The sequence below is a fragment of the Ostrinia nubilalis genome, chromosome 23 (assembly GCF_963855985.1).
Source record: "Ostrinia nubilalis chromosome 23, ilOstNubi1.1, whole genome shotgun sequence".
NCBI classification, from domain to species: Eukaryota; Metazoa; Arthropoda; class Insecta; order Lepidoptera; family Crambidae; genus Ostrinia; species Ostrinia nubilalis.
This window is the reverse complement of record NC_087110.1, coordinates 538788-554616: the sequence shown is the minus strand read 5'-3', so window position 1 is coordinate 554616 and position 15829 is coordinate 538788. Positions and strand designations below refer to the sequence as shown.

Sequence of the window (15829 nt, the reverse complement as noted above, 5' to 3'; positions counted from 1 at the left end):
AATTAGAACGATTTCCGCAGTAAAATTGCATTAGTGGGAGTTACGAAATTTTACGTTGGACCGCACGCTTAACCCCGCGCGCCCAACCCCGCAACTGCCACTTTCTTTCGCGCAGGTCGAGTGAATTGATACGTATTTTATGAAGGAAATAGGTATTATTATGGTTTCTGACCTAATTTATTTCACTCAACATTATACCAACGGCAAATTAATCATTTAACTGTAGGAATCTGGTAGTTACGTTGTTTCACTAGGGAAAATTAAAGTTACTATTGTAAGTAGGTGGCACTTACCTATTTTTACGTCGGAAAATTAAAGTATCTTCTAGCCGTAACTGCCACTATAAATGTTTTACTTTGGAAAAGTTTGTTTTATGTCTATAAGTTAGTGCCAGTAACGGTGTTTTACGCTGAGAAATTGTATTTTAGCAATATCTGGTGGAGATAAAAGTGAAGACAAAACAATATAAAATATGATATACAACACGACTGAAGTATCTAGGGTCATTTATTAGACTTAACGCAACCAAGTTCTTCTCCTATGCTACTTTTTATAAGATACAAGTTTGTAAAAATATCGTAAAAATTTATTTTATTTATTTATCAAGCATATTTTATTATGGAATTCAGAAATAAATATAAGCAGGCAACACTTACAAACAAAAGTTTCAATTAACTCAGAAGCTACTATTACATGCTTACATGATATTGCATACATACCCGTCAGAAGGATGAGGTATACCCACTAAAAATACCCTGATGCACCCGTCACTCGCTATAAGTGCTAACTGTGAGATTCCGAACAAAGACCTCCCGCCTACACGGCGACAGTTGGGACGAGAGCAGCTGGAAGTACACAGCTTTCCCGCACACACACTCACCGTCAGCAGACGGTGGTGGTGGCTTATGCAATGCCTCCCGTACTGCCTCACGACCCCGTTACGCTGGCCATTACTGAGGAAGGAAGATAGGAGGCAATCATACTGTCACCTTCCCTGGAGTGAATTCAAATGCACCCGCACTTGGTTCGTAGTCGCGCTATCGTACCGCAGCTTCTTTCGGCACCTTGTCTTCTCAGATAGAGGTGATTCATTACCACCCAGGTTTTGTTACCGTCCACATAGCTTTGACTATGCTATCCCGCAAGAATATGGTGTGCCGTATGCTCCTAGCCACCGCAATACAGGTAGGGCTCGAAGGATCCGTGCCCAGTCATGGTGAAATCGCTCGAGCAACCTTAAACTTCTGCACGATTGCGAATAAGGTTCGGTGACCCAACTTAGCTACGGCTAGGTAGTTTATCAACTACTAGACTACAGCACAGGCTAGCGAGTCTCACGTCAAACGGCCTCTCTGTCCTCCTAAGGCGGAGCTTTCACCTCGTTCTTCACGCTGCGTTAAAGCCTACGATGTAGCCCTGTAGACTTTCTGGGCCTGTTAAGGTCTTAGAAGATGGGTAGCGTTACCCTTCCCTACGAGGGTGATGCCTTAGATGGGAGTCCTGTACAGAATTATGCTTTTGAGGGTGCCAGTATAGAGCTCCTGGCCTTTCTCCATAGCCTTCCGACATAGAGTTTTCGGACTTCCAAATTAGGGAAGCAGCCACGACGAAGCAAGCTGTCTTCCATACGCACGGCGACGAATTGGAAAAAGTGCAAGCTGCCACTGATTATATACAATTAAGGTCACCGTAGTCCCTAAGTCGCCTCTTACGACACCCGCGGGAAGAGTAGGGGTTGGTGACAAATGTATTCTACTCGTCGTAAGAGGCGACTTAGGGACTACATATCAAACAGAGAACGGGCAGCAGCGCTCTCTGATAAACATCAATCTTTCAAACTGCGATCTCCAACCCGCCTGCCAAGCGTGGAGATTATGGCAAAACCCTCCACTATAGTGGAGGAGGCTCATAGTCTAGCAGTGGACTGTAAAGGGCTGTTGATGGAGGTCACCGTATTTGCGCTCACTACTTGGCGCCACTGGTGATTAACAGGACCTTACTCTTAGATATTTGATCTGTGCCTTAGCTTTGACAGTGATGTGGGCGTCAGGTGAAGGTATCAGGGATGCTTTTAAATATATGTGGTCCCTGGCCTGGGGCGACCATAATGCCATCTGTGGCGCCCAGGCAAGCCGCCTCACTGTTGGAGGGGAGGCTCTGAAAGTTATCAGGATATTCTTGTAATGATGAAACTATCTGCATGGCAGATGATACCTTGAAATGTCCATGCCCTTGAAAAGGGTTCCATTTAGTACCCAGTCGTATCCAATGTTCCACAAGATCGAACTCAAAAAGGACCCATGTGGATCTTCGGGCTCGATGCCATGGTGTCAAACCTGGCCGGCACTATTGAAAAAGAAAATTTACCGGTTCTACAGGAATTCTTCAGTCAAAAGACCCCTCAGATAAGGAAGAATCTTAAGGTATTGAAGTGCCTCCAATATGCAACTATCTGAGAAACGAGGCGGGACGCTGTTAAGCCTCGTCGAGGAGGACTATGGGCCTAGAATGAGAGTTACGGTCAGTAGTAGCTGAACTTTGTTCCCATGTACAATTACTCATGTGGCAGTTAATGATTTAAACAAATCTATTAATCCAACGTAAAAGTCAGTAAGTACCACTTACGTCATTTGTAATTAGAAACTTTCCGTTGTATAAGTGAGTAAATGACAAATAATACACTAATTGTGATTATTTTTTGATAATTCTTCATGATTTATAAAATATACCTCATATAAAACTATTATACCAAATTTCATCAATGTATGATAAATAGAACGCGAGCTACACATGTTTAAACCTTCAAACCGCTCTCCTGTAAAATTGGCCGTTTTCAGATACGTTATTATACGTAGGGACCGTCGATATCATCATTACCAGCATATAGCAGTCTACTGACAGAAATCAGGGAATCAGAAATCAGTCTCAAGGAAAGCCACAATGCACCGTCTCCCGCTTTTGCATCTAGCCGCTGCCAGCTATTTTTAGGCCGTTGATCCATCGGATAGCAGCCTTCATCCAGCGGTTTCCTGCATCCTTTACCAGAGCATCTATCCACCTTGTGAATCCCCCTACTTTGCACTTGCCGTTACCTATAGCCTCTCTTTTCGACTTACTTGTCGTTCTCCTGCTTGACTTTATCAGGACAGTGCTCCTCCATAGTGCCGGCGGCCATGTTGAAGCAGTACGGGAAGCCGTAGTAGCCCCACAGCGCGCGCGGCCGCATCTGCTTGGCCACCGAGAGAGTGGTCTGCATGAACGCGCGACCGGCCTCTTCGAAGCGCTGGCGGGCCTGGAATTGAGGGTTTGGGTGTTAGTTTCTTCAGTATTATTATCGTCGTCGTCATCATCATCATCATCACGTCCTTTAGCATCAACCACAAGAGAGCGACCCGCTCTCTATTGCGATTTTAATGTCGATTATGAGGGATCGAAACTCATTGTGTCTGTATTTTCTTAAAGTATGTATAATCCATTGAAGTACATTATAAGTCAATGGTATAATCATAGGAGTAACCATGAATATTTTATGCAGTCAATGAAAATGTAAAATGTCCCTTAAAGACAATTTGGGTGTTTATTCAGTGTTGATTTATTGTAATTACTTTGGATGAAGATCGCATAATCCACCTGGATGATGCGCTATATTTTGTGCTGTCGTACCTAACCTACCAAAAATATTACAGCCACAACCGACCGATTCCCGTGTCCCATGATTAATCAAGCTAATTACAAATGACCCAACTATTTTAGTGCTAGTAACTCAGAAACCTTGACATGGGGCAATGATAAGAGACGCTAACTAGTTGTTGGCAATTATTATCGTACTTCCGCCGCATCTAGCTCATACGTAATCAACTGTTTCGGATGTAAACAGCGTTGATCTAGTAAATTGGACTAAGGGTTTTTTCCTACCAGATTTCAGGACTTCTCAAAAACCTTTAGCCTAGGCGCAGACCATCGATTTTTCGTCGGCCGATAGTTTAGTCGGGCAGTTGATCAGTATGGGCATGTAAGTGCGCACATTACATCGATTTGATTTGGCCGATTCTTCATACAAATTAAAATCGGGCCCAACTATCGGCCAACTAAAAATCGGTGGTCTGCGCCAAGTCTTATAGCAAGGGGGGATGGGTCATCGTAGGTGACTGTAGACGTCTATTTAAACAGGTAATATAGCAGGTGATGACCCTAGATGATTGCAACGAATCTTATCAGAAGAATAATATTGATAAGTTCCAGCAACTTAAACTTCTTACTATAGTAAGACAGGACACAGATTACAACGCTAATATTTGACCCTTTTAAGAATGAATGGTCATTGTACCTTAAGCTTAATAAGCATCTTTGTTGAACATCATCAAAAATAAATATCAGTGACAATACATTGTGTATCATAAACCCCTTCATTGTTAACGAAATGTGCTTCTTCTTCGAATACCTAATTATATTAAACCGTACCTACTCTTGATTTCCCAGAAAATTTTGTGACGCAACGCTACGTAAGCATACTAAGAAAATCTTTCCATTTTATAATCAGAAGTGTTGGTGCATCTAAAGATTCGGAACAGAACAGTTACTTTATATCAAAGGTATGGTGAGAATTATGGTCCAATTAGCCTAAAGAGTACCTATTTCGTCTCCGATTACTCAATAAATGCGACCAAGAAATTTCTGATATTTTGCCACTTACCTACCTACAGGGGTCATATCATTTGTAAAGACAACTAAAAAAAATATCCTTGGGACATTTTACACTGCGCTTCTAGTCCCAAACTAAGCAAAGCTTGTACTATGGGTACTAGACAACGGATATAAACGTACTTAAATACTTTTTTTTTAAATACATAACTACATATTATACATAGAAAACACCCAGTCGAATACAAACAAATATGTTTTAATGCACACAAATGTTTGTACTGTGCGGGAATCGAACCTGCAACCTCCTGAATAGTAGTCCGTTTCGAACCACTACACCAAACGGCCGACAAATATGATAATAGGTTATGAAGTCCATTGCACCCTAATAGTAACTTATTAGTAATCTGTACCCTAATTAGGTGTCAAATTCTTCCCATCAATTGATAGACCACTTAATGAAACCAAAATCAAACGACCCAGTCGACTTGCATCCCAATCGGGGCCCGCGCATCTATTAGCACGTGTCGCGTCGCTTCATTATAATCTGAACGCTATGCTGCTACTCGTATTTGGGTCGGCATGTGAGATGTTGCAATGCTCCTGGATTGTTCATTTGAGATAATTACGTATGCAATGTAACTAAGACTAAGATGCTCATTCGGTGAAGATTTGTGTCAGATGTTAATCTGCTAGATCAGAATGTTTGAATATGTTATTTTGAAATTAATGAGCACATTTAGGAAAATGCCTCATGGAGCTCATTTCAAATGTAATTTTATTGATGAATAATTGTAGATCATGATCGTAGCCCATCGTAGCCTCGTAGGACGTCCACCCACAAGGTAGACCGACGATCTCATAAAGGTAGAAGGTAGGATGCAGGCTGCAGGCTGCTACTAATAGGTCATTATTATGAAAATCATTAGGGGAGGCCTATGTTCAGCAGTGGACGTCTTATGGCTGAAATGATGATGATAATGAGACGATTTCATTATAATTGATCATGAGATCATTTATGTACGAGACGTCTCCCAGCAGTTTTTTTAACTGTCACATCCAGGATTCGAACCTGGAACTCCTTGCTAAAGGCAAATCACTACGCGCTACGCCTCTAAATACCGGTGACTGTGTCTTCATACAGTCTTAATGAAGTATAAACAAAAGGGTCCGTATGACGCAACTGTTTGTCAGCGTTTTATGATATTATAGATATTTATTATTGTTGATTATTTACTTTTTAATAAACGTTATTTAATTTTAACACTAAAATAATACATATTGCATATTTTACGCCGCACGCTTGCTTGTGCAAAACCAGAGATACGCAACCGGTCTCGACCGGAGCGCTTGACTAGTAGTGGGGAGAGTGTATAAATATCGGTGTTGCACAAGCAAGCGGGCATTAGTGTGCCGGCTCTTGGAGAGGACGGACGTCTAAATGTTGTGCTGCCACAATACATGTAAGTACATGCTGTTATGCTGTTACTATGAGTGATTATTGCTGTATTATTATTTTGATTATCGATAAAGCTTATATACATCATATTAAAGTTATGTATTAATTAATAAGATATAACTATTCTTTACTATTTTGGTTGATTTATATAGAAATATAAATTAAATACATACCTACATATTATCTAGTTTGAATGTTTATATTTTGGTCCTTTTGATTAAAGTATTTAAAATATGATAAATGTTTTTATATAACCCCCCCTTTATAGTGATAAAGTATAATTAACACATCAAGATGCCCGACTATCTGACATTTCAGAAGTGGGATCGAAATTGCTATTTTTTTCTTTCTCTCAAGTTCGCTTATTTTTAATTTTTTTACTAAATGACCGTTTGCTGTGTTGAACGGACACACTGCGTAAAGGTTTTTGAATTTTTCCAGAAAATGAACGAGCCTCTTGCATCACCACGGGCGCGATCAAATTCGCGTCCGCCTGAGCAGATAGACAGAGCTAGTCCAAGCCCTGTGTTGAAGACACCCGATGTTGGTTCTTACCAACAACGCATCCAGCGTGACAAACTGTTGCGCAGTCACCACAATGAGACGCGTGGTTACCGTGATGAGCGGTCACGCAGTCACCACATCGAGGAGCGCGGTCGCCGTGACGTGCGGTCACGCAGTCGCCACGATGGGGCGCATCGCCGTGACGAGCGGTCGCGCAGTCGCCACGGCGGGGCGCGTCGCCGTGATGAGCGGTCGTGCAGTCGCCGTGACGAGCGGTCGCGCAGTCGCCACGAGCGGTCGAGTAGCCACCGCAGCGAGCCACACGACCAGCGTCATGAGCGGTCGCGCAGTCGCCACGGCGAGACGTATCGCCGTGACGAGCGGTCGCGCAGTCGCCGCAAGCGGTCGAGCAGCCACCACAACGAGCCACACGACCAGCGTCATGAGCGGTCGCCCAGTCGCCACGGCGAAGCGCATCGCCGTGACGAGCGGTCGCGCAGTCGCCGCAAGCGGTCGAGTAGTCACCACAACGAGCCACACGACCAGCGTCATGAGCGGTCGCCCAGTCGCCACGGCGAAGCGCATCGCCGTGACGAGCGGTCGCGCAGTCGCCGCGAGCGGTCGAGTAGCCACCGCATCAAGCCACACGACCAGAATGATGAGCGGTCGCGCAGTCATCGCGACGAGCCACGCCGCCTGCACGCCGACCGGTCGCCTAGTCTTCGAGGCGGTGTGTCGACCAGCCAACCAAGTAAGCTCCCTTTTCGTTTAAGCGATAGTGAGTCAATTCCATGTACCTTTACGTTAGATAATATCTCTCAAATAGTACAAGTGCTAAAGTCAATTAATCAGACCGATTCATTGGATAAATTGGGCTCTATGAACAATACGGTACCAGAATTCGATCCCAAGAGAAAGGAACAGACGATGGTCATGTGGTTACATAAAGTCAATGAGTGTGCTAGTATTTACGGTTGGACAGAAAAACAAATAATTCACTTTGCATTACCCAAATTACGTGGCGTCGCTCAGCGATGGTATGAGGGGTTATCTACTGTTCTTTACTCTTGGGACGAATGGCAAAAGAAACTGATTTCTGCATTTCCGTCTGAAGAAAACTACGGCCAAATGCTAAGCGACATGTTAGCTAAGCGAGCGCGATTCGGTGATTCTTTAGAAGAATATTACTATGAGAAAATAGGCCTGCTAAACAGATGCGGTATTGTAGGCACTAAGGCGGTAGAATGCATCCTACATGGCATTGACGATAGGTCCATAAGACTAGGTGCCGAGGCAGTAAAGTTCGATGACCCAGACAAACTTTTATCATACTTACGTAATGCGAGACACGTTAAACCTTCTAATGATCGTAAAGTAGGTAAACTTCCCTTAAATAAAAATCAGGATTCTCAACCCAGACCATTTAACAAACGTTGTTTAAATTGCAAGCAAGAAGGTCACTTACTGGCGCAATGCACGATTCCCTTAAAAAAATGCGGGAAATGTAGTAAAATTGGCCATGAGACTGAACAATGTTATTCGAAACGACCAATTCCAGATAAAACGTCTTACGGGTAGCTAGTAACGAGATAGAGATGATATCAAACGATTCGATAGATCTTGGTGCGAATCAAAAATATTTTAAATGTGCTCTAGTTAATGGAATAGCGATACCGGCTTTCATTGACTTCGGTAGCGAGTGCTCAATTATTAAATTAAGTGAGTTCAAAAGATTTAACACCCACTTTACTACGACAGACTTGCCCGTACTGAGAGGATTTGGCAATTCTATGGTAAAAGCCTTAGGAAGCCATAAAGTACAGATTGTAGTCGATGGAGTAGCAGCACACTTAGATCTTGTTATAGTCCCGGATACGGCCATGCATGTTCCCTTGATGATTGGCCAAACTTTTACAGAGCAACCACATATAGTCATTAGAAAAACGAGTGACTCTTTGGAAATAACAAGTTTGGAATTACCTTCAACTCCAATCCATAAAGTCAAGTTGTTCTGTAAAAACGTAGTTCAGATTTCAGGCTTAACTATTATCGAAGTTTGTACAGATAATCCAGATTTTGATGGAGAAATATATATTGAAGGAAGTTTACGTCTCAAAAATAATATTCCGTACTCTGTTTCATCCGGGTTATTTAACATAACTAAAGGCCAGGGTCAAATTGTTGCGAGTTGTTCTCCATCATTGAAATTCACATTAGAACAGGGCTTCCTAATTGCTCGTGGACATGTAGCTCATGAAGATGTTACCACTAAAGCTTTGAACGTCATGAATGTATCAGCATACAAATCAAATCCTATTACAATCGCGGATTTGAATATAGATAATGATCTATCCGATGAAGAAAAACAGCAACTCTTAACATTGTTGAATGAGTATCGCGACTGTTTTGCTTTTGAACTCTCTGAGTTAGGTTGTACATCAGTAGAACAAATGAAAATAGTTTTGCAAGACGACCAACCTATAGTCTACCGGCCGTATAGACTTGCCATAAGCGAAAAGGAAAAGGTTCGGGAAATAGTCAGTGAATTACTCGACAATGACATAATACGTCCCTCGACTTCACCTTATGCAAGCCCCATAGTACTTGTACGCAAAAAAACCGGGGAAATTCGCCTTTGTATTGATTATAGGGCTCTAAACAGAAAAACTGTAAAAGAAAAATACCCTATGCCTCTCATTGACGATCAGTTAGACATTTTGGCTGGTAATTCATTTTTCACAACCTTGGACTTGGCATCAGGGTACTACCAGGTGCCTATCCGGGAAGATGACAAGCCCAAAACAGCATTCGTAACACCCGATGGGCATTACGAATTCAATCGTATGCCTTTCGGGCTTGCTAACGCGCCCGCTACTTTTCAACGCCTAATGAATCAAATCTTGGGAAACGCTCGTCACGGTGAGGCACTGGCATATTTAGATGATATCATTATTCCTTCCAAAAGTATTGCAGAAGGCATGTCCCGACTAAAATTTGTATTACAACTGTTTAAAGATGCAGGATTATCGCTAAAACCATCAAAATGTTATTTCTTCAAACGTACAGTTGACTTTTTGGGGTTTGAAGTTTCTGAAAAGGGCATTCAGCCTGGTAGTAAAAAGATTGAGGCAATCAAACACTATCCAACACCTCAAAATCAGCACAATATTCGCCAGTTCTTGGGTCTGGCAAGTTTTTTCCGAAGATTTGTGCCTAAATTTTCAATAATAGCAAAACCTTTGACACATCTCTTAAAGAACAATGTCTCATGGGTATGGGGTACTGAACAGGAGGCAGCCTTTAACACATTAAAGAACGAGCTAATACAAAAACCTACGTTAGCACTCTATAACCCAAATGCCGAAACGGAATTACATACCGATGCGTCTAAGTTCGGAATAGCAGGAATTTTGTTACAAAAGGACAACAATGTTTTACGGCCTGTGGCATATTTTAGTAAGCAAACTACTCCCGAAGAACAAAATTATTCTTCATATGATTTGGAAACGTTAGCAGTAGTATCCGCACTACAGAAATTTCGAGTATACCTAGTCGGTATCCCTTTTAAGATAGTCACAGATTGTAATTCCCTCAAAGCCACATTCCAAAAGAAGGATATGCTTCCCCGTGTCGCTCGATGGTGGGAACAATTACAGGAATTCAATTTTGTCATCGAATATAGACCCGGCGCGTCAATGCTTCACGTTGACGCATTAAGTCGAAATCCCATTCCATCGACTCTAAATGTTCTCTCTGTAACCGATTATAATTGGCTTGCCACCGTACAGAGTGCAGATGACACCGTACAAAGGATAATGGGTATTCTCAAAGACCCCGAGCTCGATAATATGGTCGACATAAAGGCAAACTTCAAAATTAAGAATGGTAAATTGTTTCGTGTAACTCCTGAAGGCGATCGATGGGTCGTGCCAAAAGGTGTTCGCTGGCAAAGAAATAAGAATAATTATGTATTGGCAAAGGACAGAAGGGTCCTAATGCCACAAAATGGGCAAATGGTCCTATTGCTATAAAAGGGACAGAAGGGTCCTGATGCGACAAAGGGACTGAAGGGTCCCAATGTCACCAACTGGACAGAAGGGTCCTGATGCGACAAAGGGACAGAAGGGTCCCAATGTCACCAAATGGACAGAAGGGTCCTATTCTATGAAACATTGTTGTACTAGTAATCAGAGTATAATAAGTACCTAATCATGATGTAAACCTGTAAGATGCATGAGGTCATGCCTTTTCTAGGATGGCCGACTGTCAGCGTTTTATGATATTATAGATATTTATTATTGTTGATTATTTACTTTTTAATAAACGTTATTTAATTTTAACACTAAAATAATACATATTGCATATTTTACGCCGCACGCTTGCTTGTGCAAAACCAGAGATACGCAACCGGTCTCGACCGGAGCGCTTGACTAGTAGTGGGGAGAGTGTATAAATATCGGTGTTGCACAAGCAAGCGGGCATTAGTGTGCCGGCTCTTGGAGAGGACGGACGTCTAAATGTTGTGCTGCCACAATACATGTAAGTACATGCTGTTATGCTGTTACTATGAGTGATTATTGCTGTATTATTATTTTGATTATCGATAAAGCTTATATACATCATATTAAAGTTATGTATTAATTAATAAGATATAACTATTCTTTACTATTTTGGTTGATTTATATAGAAATATAAATTAAATACATACCTACATATTATCTAGTTTGAATGTTTATATTTTGGTCCTTTTGATTAAAGTATTTAAAATATGATAAATGTTTTTATATAACCCCCCCTTTATAGTGATAAAGTATAATTAACACATCAAGATGCCCGACTATCTGACATGTTAATGAATCTGATGCCGTAATCAACGAACCCATATTAATTAATACTAAGCTCTGCCCTAATTACTGGATGATTGTTACGAGTGTTAAATTGAATTGTTGTTCTCGTATGGAAATAGAGTTTACAGGATCAAGAAAACCTTGACTATATTTTATCATCTATGAAAATGGAAATATTTGACTTATGTAAATGTTTGTCTATATTTTTGATATGTAAGCCTTGTTTTGGTTCTTACTTTGTCTACCTTTTCAGAGGACTTATTATAAGTTTTATTCACGTTTAGCTTATCCTAACACCTCTTAATTTCAATTTCAAATTCATTTATTTCACTGAAATACACGTCCATTAGATGTTTGGACATAATCAATTTCGTTACAGTGTATCTTGCCATGACTGGCATGTGAAAATTAGTATACTTAGGAGAACATGTCAAAATATTAGGGACAACATTCGGTTCTGAGAAGAAGTGGCGCGATGGCGGAAGAAATTCAACCTTTGTCATTTCCTTACATTGTTTAGAAGCCCTGGTTCGTCAAACTTAGGGTTTCTTCAACTTTTTTTGTCATAAGTGGGTTTACCACTAAGTCTAGTTGTAGACCATGATCAACCTGGGCTAATTTCGGTTATTTGTAATGTAGTTATGGAGTACGGGACTATTCCCACCACTCGTTTCCACCGCTGCAAATCCTGTGTAGCCTCGATCTACAGCTTGACCGCCAATAAAAACCCAACCAGTGAAGGTCAAGTTTGTCCCGGGGGAAAGTTAAACTGTCATTGGACAAGCGACGAAATTAATCAGAAGAACATAGGAGGTCCTGCGCTGCCCGCATCCAAGCTATTCCCGCGACCTTCACCAGATCGTCGGTCCAACTAGTGAGAGGCCTGCCCACCTGCCTACGGCCCGCGGTCGCCACTCGAGAAGTTTTCTACCCCAACGGCTATCGTTTCTACGAGCTATGTGCCCCGCCCACTGCCATTTGATTTTAGCAATTCTGCGAGCTATGTCGGTCACTTTGGTTCTTCTGCGGATCTCCTCATTTCTGATTCGATCATGCAGGGAAACTCCGAGCATAGCCCGCTCCATCGCCCTATGGGTGACCTGAGCCTTCTTATGAGGCCCGTGGTAAGCGACTACGTTTCAGATCCATAAACCAATAAATAGTAAGTACATACCCTGGCCTGTATGGCTCGTTCCGTCCAGAACCAGTGCAGCTTCCTCTCGATCTGGTACGAGATGTCCTTGTATGGGATGAGTATCCCGAAGTTCTGGCGAAACACCGGCCGCCACGACTCGAAGTCGATGATGCCGATGCCTGGAATTTGCAAGAAAATGTGTGATTATTTAAAAATACTTCGAGCAGAGTCAGAGGTATCACAAAAAAAATTAACACGTATTGAACACTTTTTTTAAATGACGTTTTCTAAACAATATTTTTTATGATAAAGGGGATATCTTTTCTGAAAAACTTATTGTAGAAATCAATATTTATCTCTTGATGGCATCCTAGTCTTATACGATATGCGTAAGTACTACTGGTCTATAGGTAATGCCAGCTGGTAAGATAGGTACCTAGCTTTGAATCTGATCAATCTGAGATGAATGCTAAAGCAGAGGAAAAGGGATTTTATCCCATCTATGCTGAACCGCCATCAGTCCTTTTATAGCAACTATTATTTTTATAGAATTTATTTATTTATTTATTTTATAGTCTATAGAGTATAGCTATTTCTGTCTTTTTTCCATATACCTTCTTTGTCCTTAACTAAGTGATGTTCATCGTAATAAATGTTTCTTTCTTTCTTTCAACTTTGTGAATAGGATTTCATCAAAAATCACCAACAAAACGATTGTTTCTTTGTTTTCCGAGTGTAGACAGTATCAATAACCTAAGATTCCACAGGTTATTCAGAAAAACAGAGGTGTTTCTCCTATGAGATGAGATTACGATTATGAACAATACAATATGCATTTGTGTTTTCGCAATCTTTAACACCTTTGCTGCGGCAGTAACTTTCTAATACTTTCCATTCCTTCGGTACAAGGTCAGTAAACCTGGTATTAAAACTTACATTGTGGCGGCACAAGGCTTAAAGACCTTGTAATATTTAAGATTTATTAATTTTATTTTTGGCTTCATGTTAATAGATATTGTGTTTTTTTTCTGTGAATATTAATAATAATGCATTTATTGACATACACCTGAAGGCGTTCGTGAATAACTTGTTTAGTATAAAAATTATAGCTATATTCAAAATACAAGGCTTATGCACCCTGTGCCGCGCTGAAGTAGGGAAGTCTGGTGGGTATTCTAGGGATGTGAAATACAAATATCGATAGTTTAAATTAAGTTTTAATAAAAATTTAAAAAGTAACAAACAAAGATGTTTTAATAATTTAGTCTAAATATTTTACAAATAAGACATACGTGCATAAATACTTAAATAAGCTATATTTAAAGAAAACATATTATTTAAAACATTTAGTTACAACTTCATGTTTGTCACGAAAAACATTATTTAAATTAGCAATAAATCGTGTAGCAAATTAAATTATAATCAATTTGCAGTTTTGATTTTGTTTGTTTCTCTTGACGCCATGTCGACATGTGCGTTTCTTACGAATGCGAGGCAACACTGTCTGCACGAAGCTAGCGTGGGGTGCGGTACCAGGTGCGCAGGGTACAAGGTGCTTCGACCTGGTTTCGCATTGTGAAGACATTTTATTACTTCCTTGCGGTACCAGGTCTAAAAACCTGGTATTAAGGTAGGTACATCATTGGATTCTATTTTAAGAATACATCATAGATATATATTCATCACTTTCCTACACCGGACCGAATTGAAGTTATGCCTTTCGCACGACAAGGAAGACTATAATTTTCTTAGCCGCACCGTAAGCAAGACGTACACAAGGTCTATAGACCTGGTTTCGCACTCAACGTGTTAAAGGATTATGAACTCTATTGTGTGCCTTTCGACAGACGAACTTGTACAATCCGCGTCAATAAAATCTTGAAAACATGGTATACGAGTAAATCGTCTTATTTATAGGTAGGAGTAATTGTTTCAATTTCTATGAGTTAATCTCAGTCTCTAATTTCACTACCTTTACTCTCTAATTTACCAGAAACGAATAGAAGCTTTAGTACCTATAAGTATTTCACATGCTGGCCAGACGGTTTGTCTCTTAGTCAATTTTCGCCAAATCTACGGGAAACTGCAAGTGGTCCTATTCTACTGGAGACATAAAACTCATTTATTTTCTGATTCGGGACAATAATAATATAGGCCAGTGCTAAGAAGAAGCAGCGCAAGAACGCCGTTGGTAGGTAGTATTTTCATAAGCAAAAGAAGAGCTAAAAATGTCGCGGCCAGGAAGCCACCTTCTATTATTTTGTGTGAAGTGTACCTACCTACTTAGGTAAGTGTAAATACTATGTTTACCTGCGTACACATACCTATTACTACTACTACTATGTAGATATGGTTATTTACACACGATAAACTAAGATAAAGTTTACGCCAGCTGCCGAAGTGTTTTCGTCTCGGTGTCAATGAATCACAACGAAAACAATAACAGAAGGAAGGTCGCCAGTTTATGGAAAACTAGACGGGAAACGTACGTAGTGGATTGATTGATTTATTGATATTAACTATTCTTGAGCAAAATATTTTCATAAGCACCCCACGTATTCGAGGCTGCTGTGAACTCAAAAGATTTAGTGAGTAAACTCAAGCTTGGTTTACTGTAACAAGAATCCTATCAAAAACATAAATGTGATATGAGAGCCAAGTTCAATGTTCCAAAATGATCCAAATGGTTCGAGTAATATTACACACGATGCTGCACGGTGCAGTTCTGTAACTGAAACTTGGCTTGTCGCGCTACCGTGTGTCTAGATAGGTCTGAAAACAGCTTACGCCAGTTCTTCTGACAATAACATACAATATTATTCATGTAAAATTTTTGGTTTAGTACCTAAATAATGAAAAACAATGTAAAATTGTGCGTAATTTTAATATTTTACCTGAGTCTCTTCAATTCGATATTGTATTTTCTGATTTAAGTTGCAATAAATTCAGCGAAGAGGTTTACAACCTTGGATTAATGTCTTGAGCTTAGTGTGAAATAAATTTTAAAAAAAAGTTGGCAACATGATGACATTTCTGCGTAAAATGAAACGTCAAAATGCGGGATCATTAGCAGCATCTAAAAATAACCAATATTTCTAAAAAAATCTTAAATACATTTTAAATAGCATTCACTTAAGTTCAAGATCCTCAGTTTGGTTTCTATATTTAAATTAGTAATGGTTTTGACTAAATACTAACTTTGCAATATTCAACAATAAAAATAATAGAGGGTTAGAGGGTAAG

General features: G+C 40.4%; 1 protein-coding gene across 1 annotated transcript in view; it reads right to left on the bottom strand.

Moving 5' to 3' along the window:
- Window positions 1–15829, bottom strand: part of LOC135083435 (uncharacterized) — a 52325-nt gene that overhangs the window by 13581 nt on the left and 22915 nt on the right. The window contains exons 4-5 of the mRNA XM_063978182.1: window positions 12626–12765; window positions 3117–3292 (exon numbers count right to left, since the gene is read on the bottom strand). Coding sequence (XP_063834252.1) covers window positions 3117–3292; window positions 12626–12765 — 316 coding nt within the window. The remainder of the gene's footprint in view (window positions 1–3116; window positions 3293–12625; window positions 12766–15829) is intronic.